The 22,010-nt window shown below is 41.0% G+C and overlaps 1 protein-coding gene across 3 annotated transcripts in view; it reads left to right on the forward strand.

Annotated features, from left to right (window-relative positions):
* Positions 1-20,526, forward strand: part of Dh44 (diuretic hormone 44) — a 641,673-nt gene extending 621,147 nt beyond the window's left edge. For all 3 annotated transcript variants that reach the window (XM_067158433.2, XM_067158434.2, XM_067158432.2), the window contains exons 3-6: positions 3,968-4,180; positions 11,128-11,300; positions 13,165-13,237; positions 20,172-20,526. In XM_067158433.2, the coding sequence (XP_067014534.1) occupies positions 3,977-4,180; positions 11,128-11,300; positions 13,165-13,228 (441 nt within the window). In that variant the 5' untranslated portion in view covers positions 3,968-3,976 and the 3' untranslated portion in view covers positions 13,229-13,237; positions 20,172-20,526. The remainder of the gene's footprint in view (positions 1-3,967; positions 4,181-11,127; positions 11,301-13,164; positions 13,238-20,171) is intronic.
* The last annotated feature ends 1,484 nt before the right edge of the window (positions 20,527-22,010 follow it).

Here is a 22,010-nt window from a genome sequence, read left to right on the forward strand (position 1 = left end):
ATGGACCACTGAGCGAGTTGGCCGTGAGGTTATGGTCGCGAAGCAGTAACCTTACAATCGGGAGATGGTGGGTTCGAATCCCACCGTCGGTAGTCCTGAAGATGCTTTTCCGTAGTTTCTCATTTTCACACCCAAAATTAAGGCCACGGCCGCTTCCTTAACACTCCTAGCCCTTTATTATCCCATCGTCACCATGCGACCTATCTAAAGTCAACTGTAAAAAAAAAAAAGGGCCCACTAAACACTTTGAATACATACATGTTCAGTACTGCGATTTTGATAGTTAGATAATAATATTTGTTTTCATGTCGAAACCATTTTCTTAGCAAAGTCCCCATACTACGGGAAACTTAAAATTAAGCACTTTCCTCAATTGTGCCTAAAATTTAAGGGCTAAAGGGCCCGGAAAGGTTTCCAATTGTGAGTTTTGGACAGCTCTATCAAATTAAACAAATTTTGTAAAATTACTTCTGGCAGTTCCGGAAAAACAGCCCAAAATCGCTCGTTTCTTTACTCATTTCCTTTTTTATTCAAATCCTAGCCAAATTAACTTATTTACATAGTTATTTCCGTAGCGTGTTCCTTGGTTCAATACCTTCAGGCGTTTTTTGATGTATTGAAAAAATGTCCGCACCGAATGTAGTTATAAGGACTCACATTAGCGCTCGCAGTGGTAGAAAAAGGAAAACGGTTAATCTAGTCGATCGGATAATGATGATTAAGAAAAGGAGTGTAATTTTTAGGAATAAATAAAGAATATATTTTCGTTCGTTATTATATTTATTTACCTTAAATTCGTAGCTAATATCCCTAGGATGTTTTCAGCATTGAGTTGTTTGTCTTTTTCGGTTTACAGGGACGCCGAGGTGCCGGAATTTAGTCCCGCACTGGCATTAGTCTTTTCTCTAAATGAACGTAGGCCTATACTGCATTCCCCTCTGAAGTTATCCATCCCATCGCCATTCAAGGTCCTGTCAATTGAGTGATTTCTCTAACAACAAACCATAGATAGTAGGATCGCAGCGGAGAAAATTCCTTGGCACATTGTAGTACTGTTTAAAAAGCGGAAGACAAATCTTGTTGGTAATGAATAGGAGATGGATTGCTAAGACCCAAAAATGTATGAAATATGTATGCATTTATGACCTAAACACCATAGAAATATGACAACGAATACCATCTACATTACATAGAGAAACACTTTTCATTACGATTGCTACAGGCTGAAATTTGTGAAGAATTAAAATATTTTTCAATGATTCGAAATCCTTAATCAAAAAATCAAGTATAATGCTGAATAGTTCAGGAATTAATTAAACTTACACTGCATAATCCTAGACAAGGATGCACTCTGTGGAAGATAAACACACTACCGTTACTTTCAATATTCAATCACTTTTACGTTATACACGAATTGCGTGTTATTTGAATGAAGCTTTCATGCCCGATCTATTCTCCATGATCAGGATTGTTGCAATTTACGACCGCATGCATCTTAAGGTTGTTCAATGGGAATCCTCTCTGGTTGTCGCAGAGTATCGTCTTACAAAGAGAAAAACTTCTTTCAATAGAGTTAAATCATTTGGAGAAAATTCCTGGAAACCTGCAGACTAATAAATGCACAATTGCATTTTCTTCCGTGAAAATAACAGCCCTGTTTCCAGACAGCAATTGTCGAGGAATGTGAAAATAGGTTTGTACCTTTAAAGGTGGTAAGGAATGGTATAAATCCACTGTACTATAACAGGGAAGTAAAGGGACTAAGAAGGAGGTGCAGGTTGGAACGAAATAGAGTTAGAAATGGTTATGGAAGTAAGGAGAAATTGAAGGAATTTACTAGGAAATCGAATCTAGCAAAGAAGTCAGCTAAGGATAACATGATAGCAAGCATAATTCGCGGCCATACAAAAGGTGATGAAAAATGGAAGTGTGTGTATAGGTACTTAAAGGCAGAAACAGGTTCCAAGAAGGACATTTCAGGAATCATTAATGAAAAAGGGGAGTGTGTATGCGAGGATCTTAAAAAGGCAGAAGTATTCAGTCAGCAGTATGTAAAGGTTGTTGGTTACAAGGATAATGTCCAGATAGAGAAGGTGACTAATACTCAAGAAGTATTAAAATTTACCTATGACAACAACGACATTTACAGTAAGATACAAAAGATGAAAACTAGAAAAGCGGCTCTAATTGATAAGATTTCTGGGGATATAGGCCTACTAAAGACAATGGGTTGGGATATAGTACCATATCTGAAGTACTTATTTGATTATTGTTTGCATAAAGGAGCTACACCAAATGAATGGAGAGTTGCTATAATAGCACCTGTGTATAAAGGAAAGGGTGATAGACAAAGCTGAAAATTACAGGCCAGTCAGTTTTGACATGCATTGCACGTAAGCTTTGGGAAAGCATTCTTTCTGATTATATTAGACTGGTTTGACAAAAGGCAGTTTGGGTTTAGGAAAGGTCATTCCACTGAAGCTCCACTTGTAGGATTCCAGCAGGATATAGCAGATATCCTGGATTCAGGAGGCCAAATGGACTGCACTGCGATTGACCTATCTAAGGCATTTGATAGGGTAGATCGGAGACTACTGGCAAAAATGAGAGCTATTGGACTAGAAAAAAGAGTGACTGAATGGGTGGCTATATTTCTAGAAAACAGAACTCAGAAAATTAGAGTAGGCGAAGCGTTATCTGACCCTGTAATAATTAAGAGGGGAATTCCTCAAGGCAGTATTATTGGACCTTTCTTTTTTCTTGTATATATCAACGATATGTGTAAAGAAGTGGACTCAGAGAGAAGGCTGTTTGCAGATGATGTTATTCTATACAGAGTAATAAATAAGTTACAAGATTGTGAGCGGCTGCAGGGTGACCTCGATAGTGTTGTGAGATGGACGGTGGGCAATGGTATGATGATAAACGGGGTTAAAAGTCAGGTTGTGAGTTTCACAAATAGGAAAAGTCCTCTCTGTTTTAATTACTGCGTTGATGGGGTGAAAGTTCCGTTTGGGGATCATTGTAAGTACCTAGGCGTTAATATAAGGAAAGATCTTCAATGGGGTGAACACATAAATATGATTGTTAATAAAGGTTACAGATCTCTGCACATGGTTATGAGGGTACTTAGGGTTGTAGTAAAGATGTAAAGGAGAGGGCATATAAGTCTCTGGTAAGACCCCAACTAGAGTATGGTTCCAGTGTATGGGTCCCTCACCAGGACTACTTGATTCAAGAACTGGAAAAATTCCAAAGAAAAGCAGCTCGATTTGTTCTGGGTGATTTCCCAAAAAAAGTAGGGTTACAAAAATGTTGCAAAGTTTGGGCTGGGAAGACTTGGGAGAAAAGAGACGAGCTGCTCGACTAAGTGGTATGTTCCAAGATGTCAGTGGAGAGATGGCGTGGGAGGACATCAGTAGACGAATAAGTTTGAGTGGTGTCTTTAAAAGTAGGAAAGATCACAATATGAAGATAGAGTTGGAATTCAAGAGGAAAAATTGGGGCAAATATTCGTTTATAGAAAGGGGAATTAGGGATTGGAATAACTTACCAAGGGAGATGTTCAATAATTTTCCAATTTCTTTGCGATCATTTAAGAAAAGGCTAGGAAAACAACAGATAGGGAATCTGCCATGTGGGGGACTGCCCTAAAGGCAGACCAGTAGAAACATTACATACAGTAGTTTGCAATGGTTCTTCAGTAGAATTATATTCCAGTCTATCCTGAAAAATAATTTCTAGACATTACTCTGATTTAAGAAAACGAAATTCAATTGAAAATTACCAAAATATGTCCTCAAGATTTTGTTCAAACTATGGCAGAAAACTAAAAAAAGCATTTATATGCCCAATAAAACTTGTTTAATTTTGATTGTCATGAGTACGTGATATAATGTTATGGAAAAAATATGACCTGTCATAGAAGTCCGCCCCATAGTAATGAATATTCTCTTGACTGTTGCAGATCTTGAAGATGCCTCTATTATTAACTGTTCTACTGGCGATGCTGGCGTGTTGTTGTACCGGCTCGTCAGCCTACTATGAACAGGGGCCTATGGAGCAACAGGAGCAGGACTCGACCGCAGTACTATCTAACTACAGGCCTCAGAACTGGGACGCAGGCCTACTCGATCCACGGTTCTACCTGCTATCAGAACTAGAGTCCGATAACGACCAGGTACATATTTCGACTTTGTATGTATGTATGTTGAGTCTTCAATCCTCAAGCTCTATTCACAATGCAAACGTAACGTAAACTTAATTGCGAGTCCGTAAAATTAAGGGATTGCAAACTCCAAGCCCTTGCGGTTAATTTTACGTTTTTTAGAACCAGCCAATCAGAGTGGTGGTGGTGGTGGTGGTGGTGGTGGTGGTGGTGATTATTGTTTTAAGAGGAAGTACAACTAGGCAACCATCCTCTATATAACACTAATCAGAGAGAAAAAATGTAAGGGGTCCGACACTTCGAAAAATGAAGGTATCGGCCAAAGAAAGGCAAGGGCCACGAAGGGCATGAAAATGAAAGACTCCCTAGCCCTCGCAAACCTAATAGCGTCGGGGGCGGAAAAGAACAAGAGTTGACCAAGGGAGGTCGGATAGTATAGATGAAAGTGAGGAGCCTGGCACAAGTAAGTGGAAGCAATGCCACGACTCAGCTGAGGGCCCCGTGGTCGCCAACCCACGCTCCAAAGTTCAGAGCACCTGGGGCCCCTTTTAGTCGCCTCTTACGACAGGCAGGGGATACCGTGGGTGTTATTCTACCGCCCCCACCCACAGGGGGACAGCCAATCAGAGCAGACGTAAACATTGTATTTTGTGCGCGATATTATTTATTTATTTATTTATTTATTTATTTATTTATTTATTTATTTATTTATTTATTTATTTATTTATTTATTTATTTATTTATTTATTTATTTATTTATTTATTTATTTATTTATTTATTTGGCAAACCGAAACAGCGAGAAGCCGAATTACATATTTCCGCAATTAAAAATATACTGTATTTACAATGGAGTAACACAACGCATACATAAAAAATTGGTGAAAGAACAATGAGGAATATATGATCTAATGATAAAGGTAGCAGAAGAATGTTAAAAAATAACAAAATAACTGAAGAGACACAACAATTAACAATAAAACATAAGCTGCAGGAACAAGCAAGTAAGCAGGCCTACGGATCTCCTTCGAGAAGACACAGTACACAACCAACAACGAAACAGCACCCAGAGGGATGACAGTGGAGGGAGGGAGGATTCGGAAAGTAGAGAAATTTAAATATCTGGGAGAGTGGATAGATAACAACCTGTCAGAGAAAGAGGCACTGATATCAAGAATCAACAAAATGAACTTGGCATACAAGCTAAGTATGAACACCTGTAACAAGAAGAAGATCTCATTCAATGTAAAACTCAGACAGTGATCCGTCCAGAAGCCTTATATGCAGCTGAATGTTTGAACCTGATAAAGGTAGGATTGGTCAAGAAGTCAGAACTGGTGGAGCAAAAAATTCTAAGGAAGATACTGGGGGCCCAAAGAACAGAGGATGGATCATTCAGAAAGAAAGCAAACCAAGAATTGTACCGCAAGATAGAAAAGATTTCAGACACCACCCGGAAGAGGAGAGCCATTTTCTTTGGACACATCTACAGAATGGACCCGGGAAGACTGACCAACCAGATAGTAAGGTTTTTAGAGACCAGGAAAACTGTGGCACGCTGGCATCAGGAAGTGAAGACGGACCTGACAGAATTGGGAATACACGGACCGGAAATAAGCAACAGGGAAACTTCCAAGTCGAAAATAAATAACACAAGGAGTTTCCAAGGAAAAGTTAGTTTGCGGACCCAAACACCATGGACGGAAGAGAGAAGAAGGTTGCAGAGTGAAAGAATGAAGGATTACTGGGCCAAGATCAAAGACCAGAAGCAGCTTAAATCGAATTAACGTGGTCCACAGTTGGCCAAACCGAAAGGAAGAAGAAGAAAACAAAGGCAAAAGAGAAGAACGGGGAAGAAAGGAAAACGAACTGAAGAACTTGAGCTAGGCACAGATATGACACATAAGTAACGGTATAGTACAGTAAAAAATAAATATTGCATTATGTACAATACAGAGGACAGCAATGAGAAGAGAGAGAAAAAAGGAATATGAAGGAAATGAGCTGGGTTAAGTTAAGAAAGAATCGATTAAAAGAGGCACACGAAGAAACAACGTCCAAGTTCCTGTCAGAAGATAGAGAGTTTGGGGGGGGGGGGGGGTGGGATGCGTATAATTAAAATTCTAGGGAAAGGATGCAGGTTCAGGAAAATGAAATAAACCGTTGACAGCGTTACACAGGACTCTAAGGTCGGCTACATTCCGAGAAGATAAGGAGCGAAGGTTTAACTTATCCAGTATTTGATTGCAGCTCAAGTTTCGACAATCAGATACTCTGGCTCTAACGATGGCACAGAAGAATGACTGCAAGGAAATGTTATTCAGATTAGTGGGTGAAGAGGTAGACCAAATGGGAGCCAGGAATTCAGTAAGTGGTAGGATACAAGATACATAGTAGGCTCTGACAGCGTGGGTATCGGAGATGTCAGAAAATCTACACATCAAATCGAGAAGTGACATTGCTCGTGAGGTTATCTTTTGTATATGTCGGACAAATAACAATTTACTGTCAAAAAACACTGCTAAGTCATTTTGTTCTGTTAAAGTTGGGAACGGGTTACCGAGGAGGGAATGAATATTTACTAAGAATAGGGGATTTACGAAGCGTGAGCGAAATAGAGGACTTCTTTCGACGAAACACTTGTAATTCTCTTTTTAAAACAATTCTTCGTATGCGTGTGTATGATAAAACGAAAAAAAAAATTACAAAGACGTTTTGTCGAAAGAGATTATGTGGAAATAAACAGCCTATGCTGTAGCAATGAAATCTGGCGGTAAATGGCGAGGTGACGATCCCCGTTCACGAAAAACGATATCATAGAAAAAGCAAAGGAGACCTTACACTTGTTTTTATTAGAAATGTGGACATGAACCGTCAAACAGTTCAGGTTTCATCCGCATGTACAAAACGATTTATGAGAGTCATTTCTTGCAGTAGATTACCGAAATCGCGCTGAAATAAACTTCTTTCATTCAAGGGATGAACCCATCTACTTCGCCTTTTCAGGTACACATCTTCCAGGAGCAAAGCAAGAGATGTTTGAAGTAACATTGTTCCTTATTCCATCGAGTTATATATTTTAATAACAAACTGCGAGATAGCCTTAAACCCGACTTTCATCCTAAAAACATGGCAGTGTTTTGATTGGCTGCTGTGTAATGTTTACGTTCCTCCGTTGTGGATACCACAAATTTTACGGTTACGTTTACATTGTTTATTTAATCGAACAGTGATAATTACACATTCATAAGTCCAGTACCAAGTGTTTCAGCCACTCTACAGCCTTTTCTGAAAGATGAAACAGGTCGCTGGGGCTTGCGGAGTAGGTATGAAGAGGGCAGCGCAGGATGACATTGGTCCATGATCTGCTCCTTCACTGCATTCACACATTGGAGAATCCATCCAACCGCGTCCATGCTCTGTTGAGGCGACACCATAGTTTGCGTGGGAAGTCGAATCCCTTCATTTTCTGACTTGGATTTAGTTCATAAGCATTACTTCCAGGTGTTGAATTTGACCACTCATTCCGCCAGTTCCGGTTTAGATTAAAATGATCCCTCAAGAGTTGGCCGGCCAATACACTTGCTGGTCTCCTAGATCAAGGCCGCCTCTCAAACGCCCAAAATCTCACGCGTGAAAACTGAGGCGCAGAGTTCCTGTGCATAGTGCATTGGTCCCACTCGGCTCGGCTCGGCTCGGACCAACGCTTCGTCTCTGGGCTACCCGGCTAAGCTAGGATTTGGAGCGCTACGGAGCAAGTGAGGAAGAGGGAGAGAGACGGAGCGAGCAAGGCAGGTGTGGGGAGAGAGAGGGACAGCGCTATTGTTCCAAATCGAGGAGTGGGGGTCTGCACTCTGGTCAGCCAAGCGAAGTCGTCTTTTGCACCGTGCACAGTGCAATGCAGTGGTGCATGCACCCTGAGAGGCCCTGTCCTATAACAAAGTCGCCGTGGCGATGGGTAACAAAAGTGTTTGCGTTGTGAATGGGCTTAATGCTCGTTAGATCCTCAGCAGTTTCACTGCTACCTGTCACAACTAGCCTAGGCATCCATAAGGAGTTAGGCAGTTTATCGCAATTTCCTTACTGAGACAGAATATCCTATTAAGCCTGCCAAGCCCATGAAATGTAAAACACCTTCACACCACTAACCACCGAAAGCGAGGCCCTCTTTATTGTCAGAAACTGATGATTTTGTTAGTGATAATAAAATCTCATATTTATCGACAATGGCGTGTTTGTCTTGAATGCTGGAATTATTAGCACGAGCTTAAGAACGGGTCAAAGTTTAATGAATTGCATTAGGCCTACATATTTTATTAAACACTCAGCCTGTATGAAAGGGTGATGGAGGTCACTATGACATCTCAGCTTATTTCATAGTTACTGCTTTCGCCGCTCAAATGTCCGACTCCAACTCTCGTGGTGGTGATTATTAAAGGACTATCTGCACCAACCTTTATCTAACACTAACACTCATTAACTGCTATTTCGAGGGCAATTTTTCAGGACTTTTTTTCAAATCTGAAAATCGTTTTGCTGTATCAGGTCGGCGTTTGAAGATGTTAACAAAATTTCATTTTCCATGGAACAGCGTTCATCGCAAATTGTTTTATTTATATATTTCTTCATAAAACGCCGAAATTTTTCATTTGATTCTTTTTTACTGCCACTGACAGTGGATATTATGGCGTTCGGAGGTTGTATAAATTCACCAGATCTGTTTTGTTACGTGTGCGGCTATGTAACAGACAAATCCAATCTGTGCAATGTGTGAGTTGTTTTCCTTGAAGCAATGTTAAAAATATATAAATGTTTGATGTCGTATATTTCAAGAACGGTGGACGAGAGAGACAAATGGTTCACATACGTTGATTCAACATGTTTCAGCTGTCACAGAACGCGTGTTGGATATCAATATATCCGCTGAAAATATTTTGTTGTTCAGTGCAATCGGAGAGAAAAAATGGAAGAGATCCGACACTTCGAAAAATGAAGGTATCGGCCAGAGAAAGACAAGGGCCACAATGAACGTGAAAATTAAAGACTCCCTAAGCCTCGAGTGCTGTAATACCGTCGGGGTCGAACAAGAACAAGAGTTGACCAAGGGAGGTCGGATAGGATAGATGAAAGTGAGGAGCCTGGCGCAAGTAAACGGAAGCAATGTCAGGACTCATCTAAGGGCCCTGTAGTCGCCAACCCACGCTCCGAAGTTAAGAGCCCCTGTGGGCCTCTTACGTGAGGCAGGGGATACCGTGGCGCCCCCACCCACAGGGTGACCAGCTCTCATGGGCCTAACTATAACTTTAAACTGGTCCCGGCTTGGTAGCCATTCCCGTGCGAGCGAAAATAATAATACTCCACTATGAAAAATTTTCCTCCGTCGTGAGACCCATTTTCAACTCCAAACTCACAGCACAACGTTCACCACATGATGTTGATGCAACCATACGCCAAGGAACGAACATGTGCATGGGAGCTGCATGAAATCCAGTACGGTACTGTATATTATGGCTCATACAGAAATCTTGTTGAAAAATATTAGTATTCTATTTTTTATTTTTTTTATTTTTTTTTTGTCTCGAATGCACTACTGGACCGATTTCGCTGAAAATTTAAGAATTTATTCTTATTACTCTTGAGAGGGTTTAGAAAGTGGTCAAATTGAAACTAAATAATCTCAAACCCCACTCCCATGGCACTACAGCCTTTGAAGGGCCTTGGCCTACCAAGTGACCGCTGCTCAGCCCGAACGCCTGCAGATTGCAAGGTGTCGTGTGGTCAGCACGACGACTCCTCTCGGCCGTTATTCTTGGTTCTAGACCGGGGCCGCTATCTTACCGTCAGATAGTTCCTCAATTCTAATCACGCAGGCTGAGTGGACCTCGAACCATCCCTCAAGTCCAGGTAAAAATTCCTTGACCTGGTTGGGAATCGAACCCGTGGCCTCCGAGTAAGAGGCAGGCAAGCTACCCCTACACCACGGGTCCGGCAACTAAAGATAACTATAAATCCGCCAAGAGTTCGTAAATGTTTAATCATCGTCACAATAAAGAAATCTACAAAAATTCACTTCATACGTGTAATACAAATCCTAAAATTAAACATTCGACAAAGTACCCGAGCAGAGTCGGTTACTAGAGTTAGTATTATTTACCTATATGTAAACAGATGTATGTATGCATGCAAATTCCACATCTCCTAAACCACTCGAGCAATTTCAACCAAACTTTGTACACTTATGACTGGAGACGAGTACTGTGGGAGTATGCCACACATATCACCCCCTAGCCTCCTCAGTCCGTATGTAGCATATGCTCTACATGTGGTTTTGTTCACTTACAATAATACAAAATAATTTAAGGAAAAATTAATAATGGTAGGAAAGTCAAATTTAAGTCCTGATGTAGCATATTTGTTAGACGCATAAAATAACTTAGTGAAACACACTAATTTTCTATGGTGAATTTTTTAAAATTATTTGAGCAAAATATAATACATTGAATGCAAAAAAAGGTTCGGGACTGAAGAGGCTAGGGGTAGGAGAGTGGCTTGTATGATATACAATTTACAAAAAAAAATATGAGAAATTTTACAAAATGTGCTGTTTCATGAGCCTAAAAGGGCACCGGTTAGCACGAGAAAAAAAAACTGATACAATGAAAATTAGAACGAAGAAACTGGAAAACAGCTTAAGTCTTAACCTCCACAACAGCGACTCATTAAAAACATTTCTTAAGAAGGAAGCCATTTCTTTCAGTATTTACATTGTTTTAGTCTGTTGAAACAGAAAATGTAGTACTGGGGACACTATACAATACCTGTAAAAATTATGATATAAAAGTGCTTGCCTGACAACAGTGGATAATGTTTCTTCAAATATGACACAAACCTTGACATTTCCTGTGTTTCTATAAAGCTGCTACGTGAACTCATCGTTCTGTCTGTTTTCTTCTTTTCACAGGCTTCGAGAAGAGTGAAACGAACGGGCTCACAGTCTCTGTCGATCGTAGCGCCACTGGACGTCCTCCGACAGCGGCTGCTGCTCGAATTAAACCGACGACGCATGCGCCAATCTGAAGGACAGATCGAAGCGAACCGCAAGCTACTAACATCCATCGGCAAGCGCAGTGACAGGTGAGCACTGGATACTGTCATACCTCTTTCAACTTTCAACGACATCATAATGGTAATAAACTCACGCTAGTGTAGGCCTATAGGTTAAACAGTGATCTCAATAAATGAAAGAAGTTTTTTCCAATACCGCTGCGGGTAGCGACCATGATGATGGAGGTATAGCATTAAATACAGGCTGTATCCGTGATGATGCTACAAACTTGGAGGGATGATGGATCAATTTGAGATAAGGAACTACATTCCGGAAACGATCGAGTCCGAGTCAAAAGTTAACTAAAATTCTGCTCATAAACAGTGCACTCCCGAATTTCTCTCTCCTTGCTCAAATTGCAACGCATTAAAACGTACTTAAAACTTTGACCACCCTACAAATATCGCCGTCACGTTATGGTTACATTTTGAATCTTTCTCGTAGCTTCTTTATAGAACTCAATTGTTTAAACAGTCAGTATAATGGAATTCACTGTTTAGTAATTAATCTCTAAGCAATAATTAATGTAGGACGTGGGGGAAAAAGCTTAGGTACGTTGTAAAGTGGTTGGTAATGTTGTTGAGGGCTCCGCCGTTCAGCGTTTACACCCGCCTTCCCCAGACAGGTCCATACCGTCCTTCCAGGCTCCTCCAGCACACTTGCTAACTCCAGGGACCTCCCGAGGGCTCTGCCGGACAGACCATACCCCCGCCTGCACTGTTCCTTCCCCTGACAAGCCCATATTGTCCTTCCAGGCTCCTCCCACACCCCGCACACTTGCTAACTCCAGGGAACTACTGAGGGCTCTGCCGGACAGACCATACACTCGCCTCTACTCTTCCTTCCCCTGACAAGCCCATATCGTCCTTCCAGGCTCCTCCCGCACTCCACACACTTCCTAACTCCAGGGAACTACTGAGGGCTCTGCCGGACAGACCATACACCCGCCTGTACTCTTTCTTCCCCTGACAAGCCCATATCGTCCTTCCAGGCTCCTCCCACACCCCGCACACTTGCTAACTCCCGGGAACTACTGAGGGCTCTGCCGGACAGACCATACACCCGCCTGTACTCTTCCTTCCCCTGACAAGCCCATATCGTCCTTCCAGGCTCCTCCCACACCCCGCACACTTGCTAACTCCCGGGAACTACTGAGGGCTCTGCCGGACAGACCATACACCCGCCTGCACTCTTCCTTCCCCTCACAAGCCCAGCCCATATCGTCCTTCCAGGCTCCTCCCGCACCCCGCACACTTGCTAACACTAGAGACCTACTGAGGGCTCTACTGCCACAGTCCGAGCGCTTCAAGACTCAAGAGAAAACATCGTGCTTGCTGGACAGCAGCCACGGTCTGAAATCCTTTCCCATTTCCTTGAAAATAGAAAAGCAAAATGTTTACAGCCGAAATAATAAAGATAACATTGTACGAGTATAACTGAACAGTACACCATATAACTTCGACTTCACTATATTTGTATGTCTGTTCATGTAATGAATTACAGAGTGAAATAACGTTAAATGTTCTTGGAAAGGCGGCGGGGCGGCGCTCAAAAGCCCTTCATGCACGAACCGCCACTGCCGCCCTCCCCGATCCCTTAAGGTTTATGAATACAATTTTCAGCTTAGTTTTTTCTACCTCCTATTTTGAACATTAAAACTGAGTTTCACGTACGTACATACGTACGTACGCAAGATTGCTGTTGAGCAACCTTGTTATCATAAGAGCTATACTGTTTTATTTACAAAGAATGACCTACAATACACATGGAGATGAATGGCAACTTGGATGTCTGTGTTTCCACCCCATAACCACTAGACAGTGCCGAAGTGTTAGTTAAGAAGTTTGATTAATATTCAGACCGCTTCCCTGATGTTCGTTCTCTTTGTTTCAGGCCGATACAGCGCGCACTGTGGCCCAGCAGTTGGGACGAGCGACTTGCGGAAGATATGGCGTAGACACCCCAAGTAAGTCCTTTATTATGTGACATTATGCACCAGTGGTTGCTTGGTGTGAAAATAGAAAAACGCTACCTTTTCTGTCTCGCCGTCGCCATAAGACCTGTCTGTGTCGGTGCGACGTTAAGCTGAAATGACCTGTCTCTGCCTGTCTTCCAAAGCGACCTGGATGATATTTGATGATAATGATGATGCTGCTTGTTTAAAGGGGCCTAACATCTAGGTCATCGGCCCCCTAGTGGTAGAAAATGTAATGAAAATTTAGAAGTCCAAAATTCATCCACCTACCAAAATTCAAAACGCGATGATGAAGAGTGAATAGATGGATATGAATTTTAAATGATCAGCGGATCCAACTCACAATAACTCCAAAATCGAGCCACTAACTAGAATTCAGAAACAAGACGATGAACAATGATTGTGAACTACTTATCGCTAGTAAAGTAGAACCATAGTATTTCTCATGTAGCGGTACTAATCGCAAGTAACGTAGACTCACGGTGTTCCACACACTGTGGTGTCCGACTCATTGGCTGAACGGTCAGCGTACTGGCCTTCGGTTCAGAGGGTCCCGGATTCGATTCCCGGCCGGGTCGGGGATTTTAACCTTAATCGGTTAATTCCAGTGGCACGGGGACTGGGTGTATGTGTTGTCTTCATCATCATTACATCCTCATCACGACGCGCAGGTCGCCTACGGGAGTCAAATAGAAAGACCTGCACCCGGCGAGCCGAACCCGTCCTGGGATATCCCGGCACTAAAAGCCATACGACATTTCATTTCACACACTGTGGTACTACTCAGAAGTAATGTACGTCGCGCAGGTAACGCAGACCTATGCTGTTTCTCACATAATGGCACCACTCAAAGGCAACGCATAGTGGGTACTATCATCTGCGTCCCCAACCCACAGGGGGTTGCAAGAAAATAATGGGCAAATGGTAACAAAAGAACCCAGGAATAAATTCCAGTTTTTTACAAAAGAAAAGGCCATATGCATTGATATTGCAACCCTAATGGATCTCCAGGAAATTACGCTTTTTACGACTTAATGTACCCGTTCGAGAGCTTCTAAAACTAATCAACAACATATCATTGACTGCTGTTAGTTGAAGCAAGACCGACTCCAATCCTCAGACTTTAATGCTACTCTCGATCGTTCAAAGATGGCGAATCGAGTAGCCGGATACATTGGAAACGTGTGTTTGCTTTGGTTTGTTATTATCGTATGGAATCGGTGTAATTTCATGAAAGTTGACGATAAATGTTAGTTTCTTTGTAGAATATAAGTGTGCGAGTGTACATATGAGCCAGTGGACACTTAGGGTATGAAATTATACGCAGTAATGTGAGAATGTGTTTGTTTTGATCGTGTTGGGAAAAGGTTTAAGTCTAACTATGGCAATGCCTCTCATACAACTATTCTTCAGTTTTCCGCGGAATAAAACATTAAGAGAGAAATGGATTAGGAATAGACATCGTGATTATTCTGAAGTCTATGACAAAACTATAGTGTGCATACATCATTTTGAGAATAAGTCTGAGGTTAGGGAAGACTTTTCTCTAATTCCAAACGGTGAACCTATTCGTATTCATCAAAAAATATTAATTCAGATAGAATATAATTGATATTATGATATTCCGCCAGTGTCTATGTGCTTTAAAGCGTCGAGTGATTTAGATGCAAGTGTATTTTACAATAATCTGTGCTTGCCTGCGAAACTGTTTTGCTGGATCTTGGAGTATAACAAAACTTATAAGTGTGACAGGTGGAGCAATCTATATACTGTTACACAGACGAAATAGTGACTTGGAGGGATTAGATGGGTTTGTAACGCAGGGTTTTACTCTACCTACACCTTCCGATTCATGCTGTGGTTATCTGTCCGGCTATATCGAAATGAAGCTCGTCCACGTGGTTAAATACCAATGTTACGAGTCAATAGAGTTTTTGCACTCATGTTCGTTAATGGGTAAAAATCTATAATATCTTTAGTACCTGAATGTTTCATAACTAAGGTTACCATCACAATGTGAAGTGCTGCTATGCCATATATCTATATTATGTTAGCATTACCATGGCCGTTCATTGGGTTAACAATCATTTCAGGTGGCTCAGACGGTTAAGTTGCTGGCCTTCTGACCCCAAGTTGGCAGGCTCGATTGTGCCTCAGTCCAGTGGTATTTGAAGGTGCTCAAATACGTCAGCCTCGTGTCGGTCGATTTACTGGCACGTAAAAGGACTACTGCAGGACTAAATTCCGGCACTTCGGCGTCTCCGAAAATCGTAGGAAAAGTAGTTAGTGGGACGTAAAGCCAATAAAATTATTATTTCGGGTGTACTTCCCTTTCATTGGGTGCTGAATATAAGAAAACTAACGCAACAAATCGTGTTTCACAGTTCTCATGAGAGGGAATAAATTGAGGTATTTCGCACCTTAATTTATTTTGAATCATTCAAAATGATGTTATAAATATTTGATCGTGTATTTTCATCTATCCATGAAATTTGTGCGAGTCTGAACAGCCTACGGTCTGGGGTCGGTCCATCTAAGAACAATAAGAAGAAGTGGGGTCTATCTGAAGAGTCAACCCTCGGTGTCTGCGGAGAACAACAAACTATGGCGCACCTTCTTAATTGCAACTCATGCCCTCGCGTTTGCACCATGCAAGATTTAGTGAAGGCCACACCAAATGGTCGAGATCTTGCCAAATTCTGGTCCGATATGATATAATTGTTACTTTGGATGTACCTCTACTATTTAATTCTTTTTCATTCTTAATTAATAATTTAAATGAAGTATTGCATCTGATACGAATAAATAAAATAAAAATATATCCAGCGTAGTGAAATCTAAGACTATTTGACTAATTTTGAAATGTTTAAATAATCAGCTTCTTGTTCTCTTTTCTAGTAGAATATACTGTATGTGGTGCGTACTTGTTGGCGAAGCGTCTTCATACATGAAAAAGTGATTTTTCCCTATGATGTTACATGTATCATGTTAAATTACCACCGTTTGTATATAATGTACGAGATATTTTCGTACCAGCAGTCCGGCTAATTCGGCCGCCATGTTATTTTTATATTACGATCTGAGGATTGGAGTCGGTCTTGATTGAAGTATGCTCTGTCTCTACGTTGCAATTGTACAAAATTTAACCCGTTAATGACAGGTAGTTACAATATAAGAATTGCCTGACAGAGGGGCAGGAAATCATTTACAGAGGCCTGACTCAGTTTGTACAGCATAACTTCTCTTAACTTGACATGTAATGGACAAAGTTACAGCACAAGTACTGAAGTTGAACACAAACTTGCCTGGTGAAACTGGCACATGTTATTACAGAGCTAACAGCATCACATCTGGAGTTGGGATGATGGGCGTGGAAGATGGGGAATGTATACACATGCATTCAGAAGATTGTTCCAAACTTCGGTGTACTCCAGACTTGTAAATTTATTGCTTGAAATACCATATTGATTCGAAAATAGGCCCGGTTTTTAACATTTGTGAGAGACAAACTTTCTTGTATAGAAAACCTTTCTTTGACAGAAATAAACTCGATCGAATACGATAATACGATTTAACAAGAATAATAACATACTTTTTTAAATTACAATGACTATAGATTGATCTATCATACAGTAAATCGCAGTGTGCCAAAATGTGAAGAAAATAAGAATATTATTGCATTTACGTCCAACTGATCCTATAATAATTAATGAGGGAGTTCCTCAAGGCATTATTATTTGATCTTTATGTTTCCTTATATATATCATTTGAGTAAAAAAAACTGGAATCGCAGATTACATAATTCAAAGAATTGCGTGCTACTGCAAAATGGCCTCGACAATGTTGAGAGATTGACAGCAACCGAGCAAGCTGGCCGCGTCGGGAGATAGTGGGTTCGAACCGCACTGTCGGAAGCCTTGAAGATGGTTGGTTTCCCATTTTCACGCCAGGCAAATGCCGGGGGTATACCTTAATTAAGGCCAAGACCTGTTTCTTTCCACTCCTAGCCCTTTTCTATCCCATTGTTGCTATAAGAGCTATCTGTGTCGGTGCGACGTAAAGCAAATTGTTGAAAAAACAATAATATTGGACCATTTACAACAGCTCTGAAGCGAATTATAATATATTTTACCATTCACTCGTACATCGATACTTCGGTCATCTGATGAATCAAGCAAGTACCTTCCGCGGTCCGAGTTTGTGACACTTCCACGGAGATGGCTTTTGTGACTCCTGCACCAAAATGACCATTGTCGTAGAAAATCCGAGGTTTCGATAATTAAGACAGGGGTGTGGTTCAAGATTTTGGAAAAAATCATTTCGACTATGGAACTGACAAATAGAAGGCAAGGGGTAGATAAAAATGTTACTTAATGTTTCTGTTTGCTCACTGTTGGTTGACGATTGTCTGTAAGTCAATTAACGGGTTTTGAGATATTTGTTCAATTGCTTGATCCTGAGTTGCGTTCGTTGTAGATTTCGCGAAGGTCACTGAAACCAGCAAGGGTGAACTTTTATAGACATCCATTGAAAATGTATATACTACTACAGTCACTATGTTCTTGGACTGGCGCCGACAATGTAGGCAACACAGTATACACCTATGTACGTACTGCTGTCAATATGTTCGTGGACTGGCGCCTACAGTGTAGGCAACAGAGTGTACACCTATGTACATACTACGGTCAATATGTTCGTGGACTGGCGCCTGGAGTGTAGGCAACACAGTGTACACCTACATACGTACTACAGTCAATATGTTCGTGGACTGACGCCTACAGTGTAGGCAACACAGTGTACACCTATGTACGTACTACAGTCAATATGTTCGTGGACTGACGCCTACAGTGTAGGCAACACAGTGTACACCTATGTACGTACTAGAGTCAATATGTTCGTGGACTGGCGCCTACAGTGTAGGCAACACAGTGTACACCTTTCTACGTACGACAGTCAATGTATTCGTGCACCGGCGCTAACAGTGTACACCTATGTACTACAGTCAATATGTTCGTGGACTGACGCCTGCAGTGCAGGCAACACAGTGTACACCTACATACGTACTACAGTCAATATGATCGTGGACTGGCGCCTACAGTGTAGGCAACACATTGTACACCTATCTATGTACTACAGACAATATGATCGTAGACTGGCGCTAACAGTGTACACCTACATACGTACTACAGTCAATATGATCGTGGACTGGCGCCTACAGTGTAGGCAACACATTGTACACCTATCTATGTACTACAGACAATATGTTCGTAGACTGGCGCTAACAGTTCCATGATCACACAGTATTTTGACCTGTCTTTTCGCGACTTTTTCCCCCCTCGTGGTGATCCGGGTGATTTTGACTTGATCATCAGAAACGTTTCGCTAGCGAGTTTGCCTAATTCTTAACAGAACTTGAAAAATTTTCTCGTTGCTCAAACTACGACATTCAACTACCCTTCACAACACAGATCGTAGTTACACTGTAAGCACGCAGGTGAGTCTTGCTGGGACTAGCGAAGAACTGTCACCGCAACACCCTGTGGTGCACCACAGCGACACTAGACGACCAATCCACGAACGGCAATGACTATAACAAATAGGTTATAAAGATAATAGCGGAAACTCTCTCGAAATACATAGCTTTCCGAAGAGACAGCGCCACTAGCACCATCTAGCGGCTCGCAGTGTAAAAAATAACAGCTGTCGATTGCTCCTTGTGGCTGCTATGACATAATACCTGAACCAGAGATTTCGAAATTTCACCTATGCATAAAAATGTATTGGTTTTAAGTTTTAAAGCAATTATGAAATAGCTTTTCAAATACATAATTTTTGATCTGGGGTTATAACATTTTATTAATCTTTCTTTTTTTTAATCCTCCTCACCTCCCTATGCCAAACTACCCATCATATTTCATTCATGAAACTGAGGCAGTGAGGAACGACGAATGGAAAGGGCCAGGCTTCAACCTACGCCACACCTTCACCCGATTCGCCGTCCACGGGTTCCACGGAAAGGTATGCCAAACCGCTGGATACCACGAACCAGACGAAGAATGTACCTGCCGGCTCTGTGGTGGAAAATGCCCCAGGTACCACCTCATCAACTGCACCGCAAGAACAATATCCATTACCGCACTCGCTAAAGACTGGTAAAGAGGAACCGCGTGCACCTACAAGCGGACGAGGCATGTTCAACAGAGTGTTGCAAATTAGACAAACAGAAGACTTTTCATCACTGTGCCCTGCAAAATGCAATCTCAATTCAGTGTCGCAAATTAGACAAGCAAACGGCGTCTCATCACTGTGCGCTATAATATGTGTGAGGCAGAGTTCAGCTCTAAATGTCCTCTCACAGATGGAACACATGGACACACGAGCACCACCGTACGGACCTACTTACAAGCAGAACGGAAGTCGATCCCCACTATGACTACTCGTAAAGACCTGACATTGTACCTTTTACTCTATAGATTACACAGGTAATTAAATTCCAATCATTGTGAATTATTGTGTGTATGGCCATTGGCTGCAATAAATTATTACTTTAATATTTCATTCAAACCACTTCCCTAAACCCTCCCAGGGGTAATAAGAACAAATTTTGAAAATTTCAGCGAAATAGGTCCAGTAGTTTTTGAGTCCATTCGAGACATACATACATACATACATACATACATACATACATACAAACAACATACCTAATATGTTGAGAAAGTTTATTTTAAAATATTGTATCTTTGTAAGTGCTTCGACCGAACGAACAGTGAAAATGTTTTCTTTAAACTTTAAAAACTACAGCATTTTAAAATAATCAACAGCGATGCAACAAACAATTCTGTCTGTGTTTTTGGCTCTGTTTCCTGGTCATTATCAAGTCTTTGATATCTATATTTCTAAAATGAGTTCTGTGTTTCTGTTTCAGATCCCTGAGTGACCTTCAGAGAACCATTAATATTGAAATCAATGGATGTCCTTCAATGTTCCCAACATCTAGACCACCACCACCACTACATCTGTACATGTTTCGTTTACTAACCATCGTCAGGATTTAATGAAGAGTTCATCAGTTGTTTCCTCCAGTGTCCAGTGTCGTTTACTGTAACAGAGATTATAATTATGATTTGATTTGTATAATTCTCTCATCAAAAGATGTGTAATATACTGTAAATTATTATATTTTAGTATTAAAAACAATCCTTATGAATATAGAATAATATTATATGTATAAAAACATCGACCTTAATCCTTGTTGATATATATAAATATATATGTGTGTATGTGTGCCTTAGTGGTTTTCTTTGACTACTTCATATCTCAAGTGTTCATGATCTCTGGAACATTTGAGGTAAATTATTACAAAAGTGATCACCAAAACGTGGAAGAATCACAAGTCATTTATGATTGGTCTGATAATCAGTATTAGTGCATCGAAATTTAGTTTTGAAGATTTTCGTTTAATAATACACCTTTATTCGTTTCAAACACAATTTAGTTCCAGCTACTTTATGACCTTTTGGCCGCATATACGTGGCGACATGAACAATTAATATTGAAGACTTAGTAAAAATTTTACTATCTGCTATGCCAAACTTAATAACATTACAAAGAGAGTTGAAATTATGCTAATATTACGTGGAATTCTGGAATTCCTTTTGCAAGACAAATGTGTTCATTGCGATGTCTAGGGATCCACCTGCCCGCCGGAAGAAGTACATTTACTTTTAATTAGGTTATAAATGAAACATTCCCATTACTCGAGCAGCTACGAGCATTGCTATTGGCTGACATAAGTTATAACCGGAATTGACGTCATTTCCAGCAGTGAAGAGTAATATATTACTTTACCAACCCACGCAGAATAAAAACACAAGTAAATACAATCTGTGGGGGAGACAATGTAGAATACAGAATAACAATGTGCCTATTTTCCAGTGAAACTTTCCTTAATGTACTGGACAGCCTTAAAGAACTCGTACACCCTCGTCGCTAAGGGGATGGGAGTTTTGAATAGGAATTCCGCGAGGTAGTCTACAAAATGCATATGCTTGACAACAGGGCACATAGGGTTATGTAAAAGACACCACAGGACCGCAAAATAACCTATCGCATATAAGGAAAATTTAGAATCAGCAAAGTGGTTTATCCGCCCACTGGTGACAACCAATCCAGAACAATTGTTTTGCCATTAACCGGACCTAACCAACCTAGACCAACGGCTAGTGATGTGCGCGAATGATGCCTGGAATCGGTTCCTAAGACTCCGAGGCCGCACTCAATTGCGCATGCGACAGTACTACTATGTCATAATCCCCGTACAAGTTTTGATTTATTGACAATCCATACAATTTGATTAGTTTCAAACATAGAATCATATCTTCTGATCAAATTACAGTCGCATTAAAGTATATAACTCCGGGATACTATAATGAGAGCAGGTACGGCTTGTAGAGTGACCTGGTTATAAAACAAAACGATCTCACGTACACACATGCAGCACTAATGTGTTCTCTAATGTATCTGCTTCACAGATTGGTGTTATTAGTTCTTCGGAGTCGGGTGCTTGATTCTCAAGGCATATGGATGGAATCGGCTCTTCGCGATTCCAGTCGCAACCAATCACTACCAATGGCTTTGTCACTATCCGGCATACTTAATAATTAAGGCCCACGAGAGTTGAAGTCTGACGTTTAGCGCCACCGGCGAGATAAAAATTGACTAAAGCTGCTTGAAAATGGTCTGTTGCTATGGCAACGGTAACAGC

The sequence above is a fragment of the Anabrus simplex genome, chromosome 14, assembly GCF_040414725.1.
Source record: "Anabrus simplex isolate iqAnaSimp1 chromosome 14, ASM4041472v1, whole genome shotgun sequence".
Taxonomy (NCBI): Eukaryota; Metazoa; Arthropoda; class Insecta; order Orthoptera; family Tettigoniidae; genus Anabrus; species Anabrus simplex.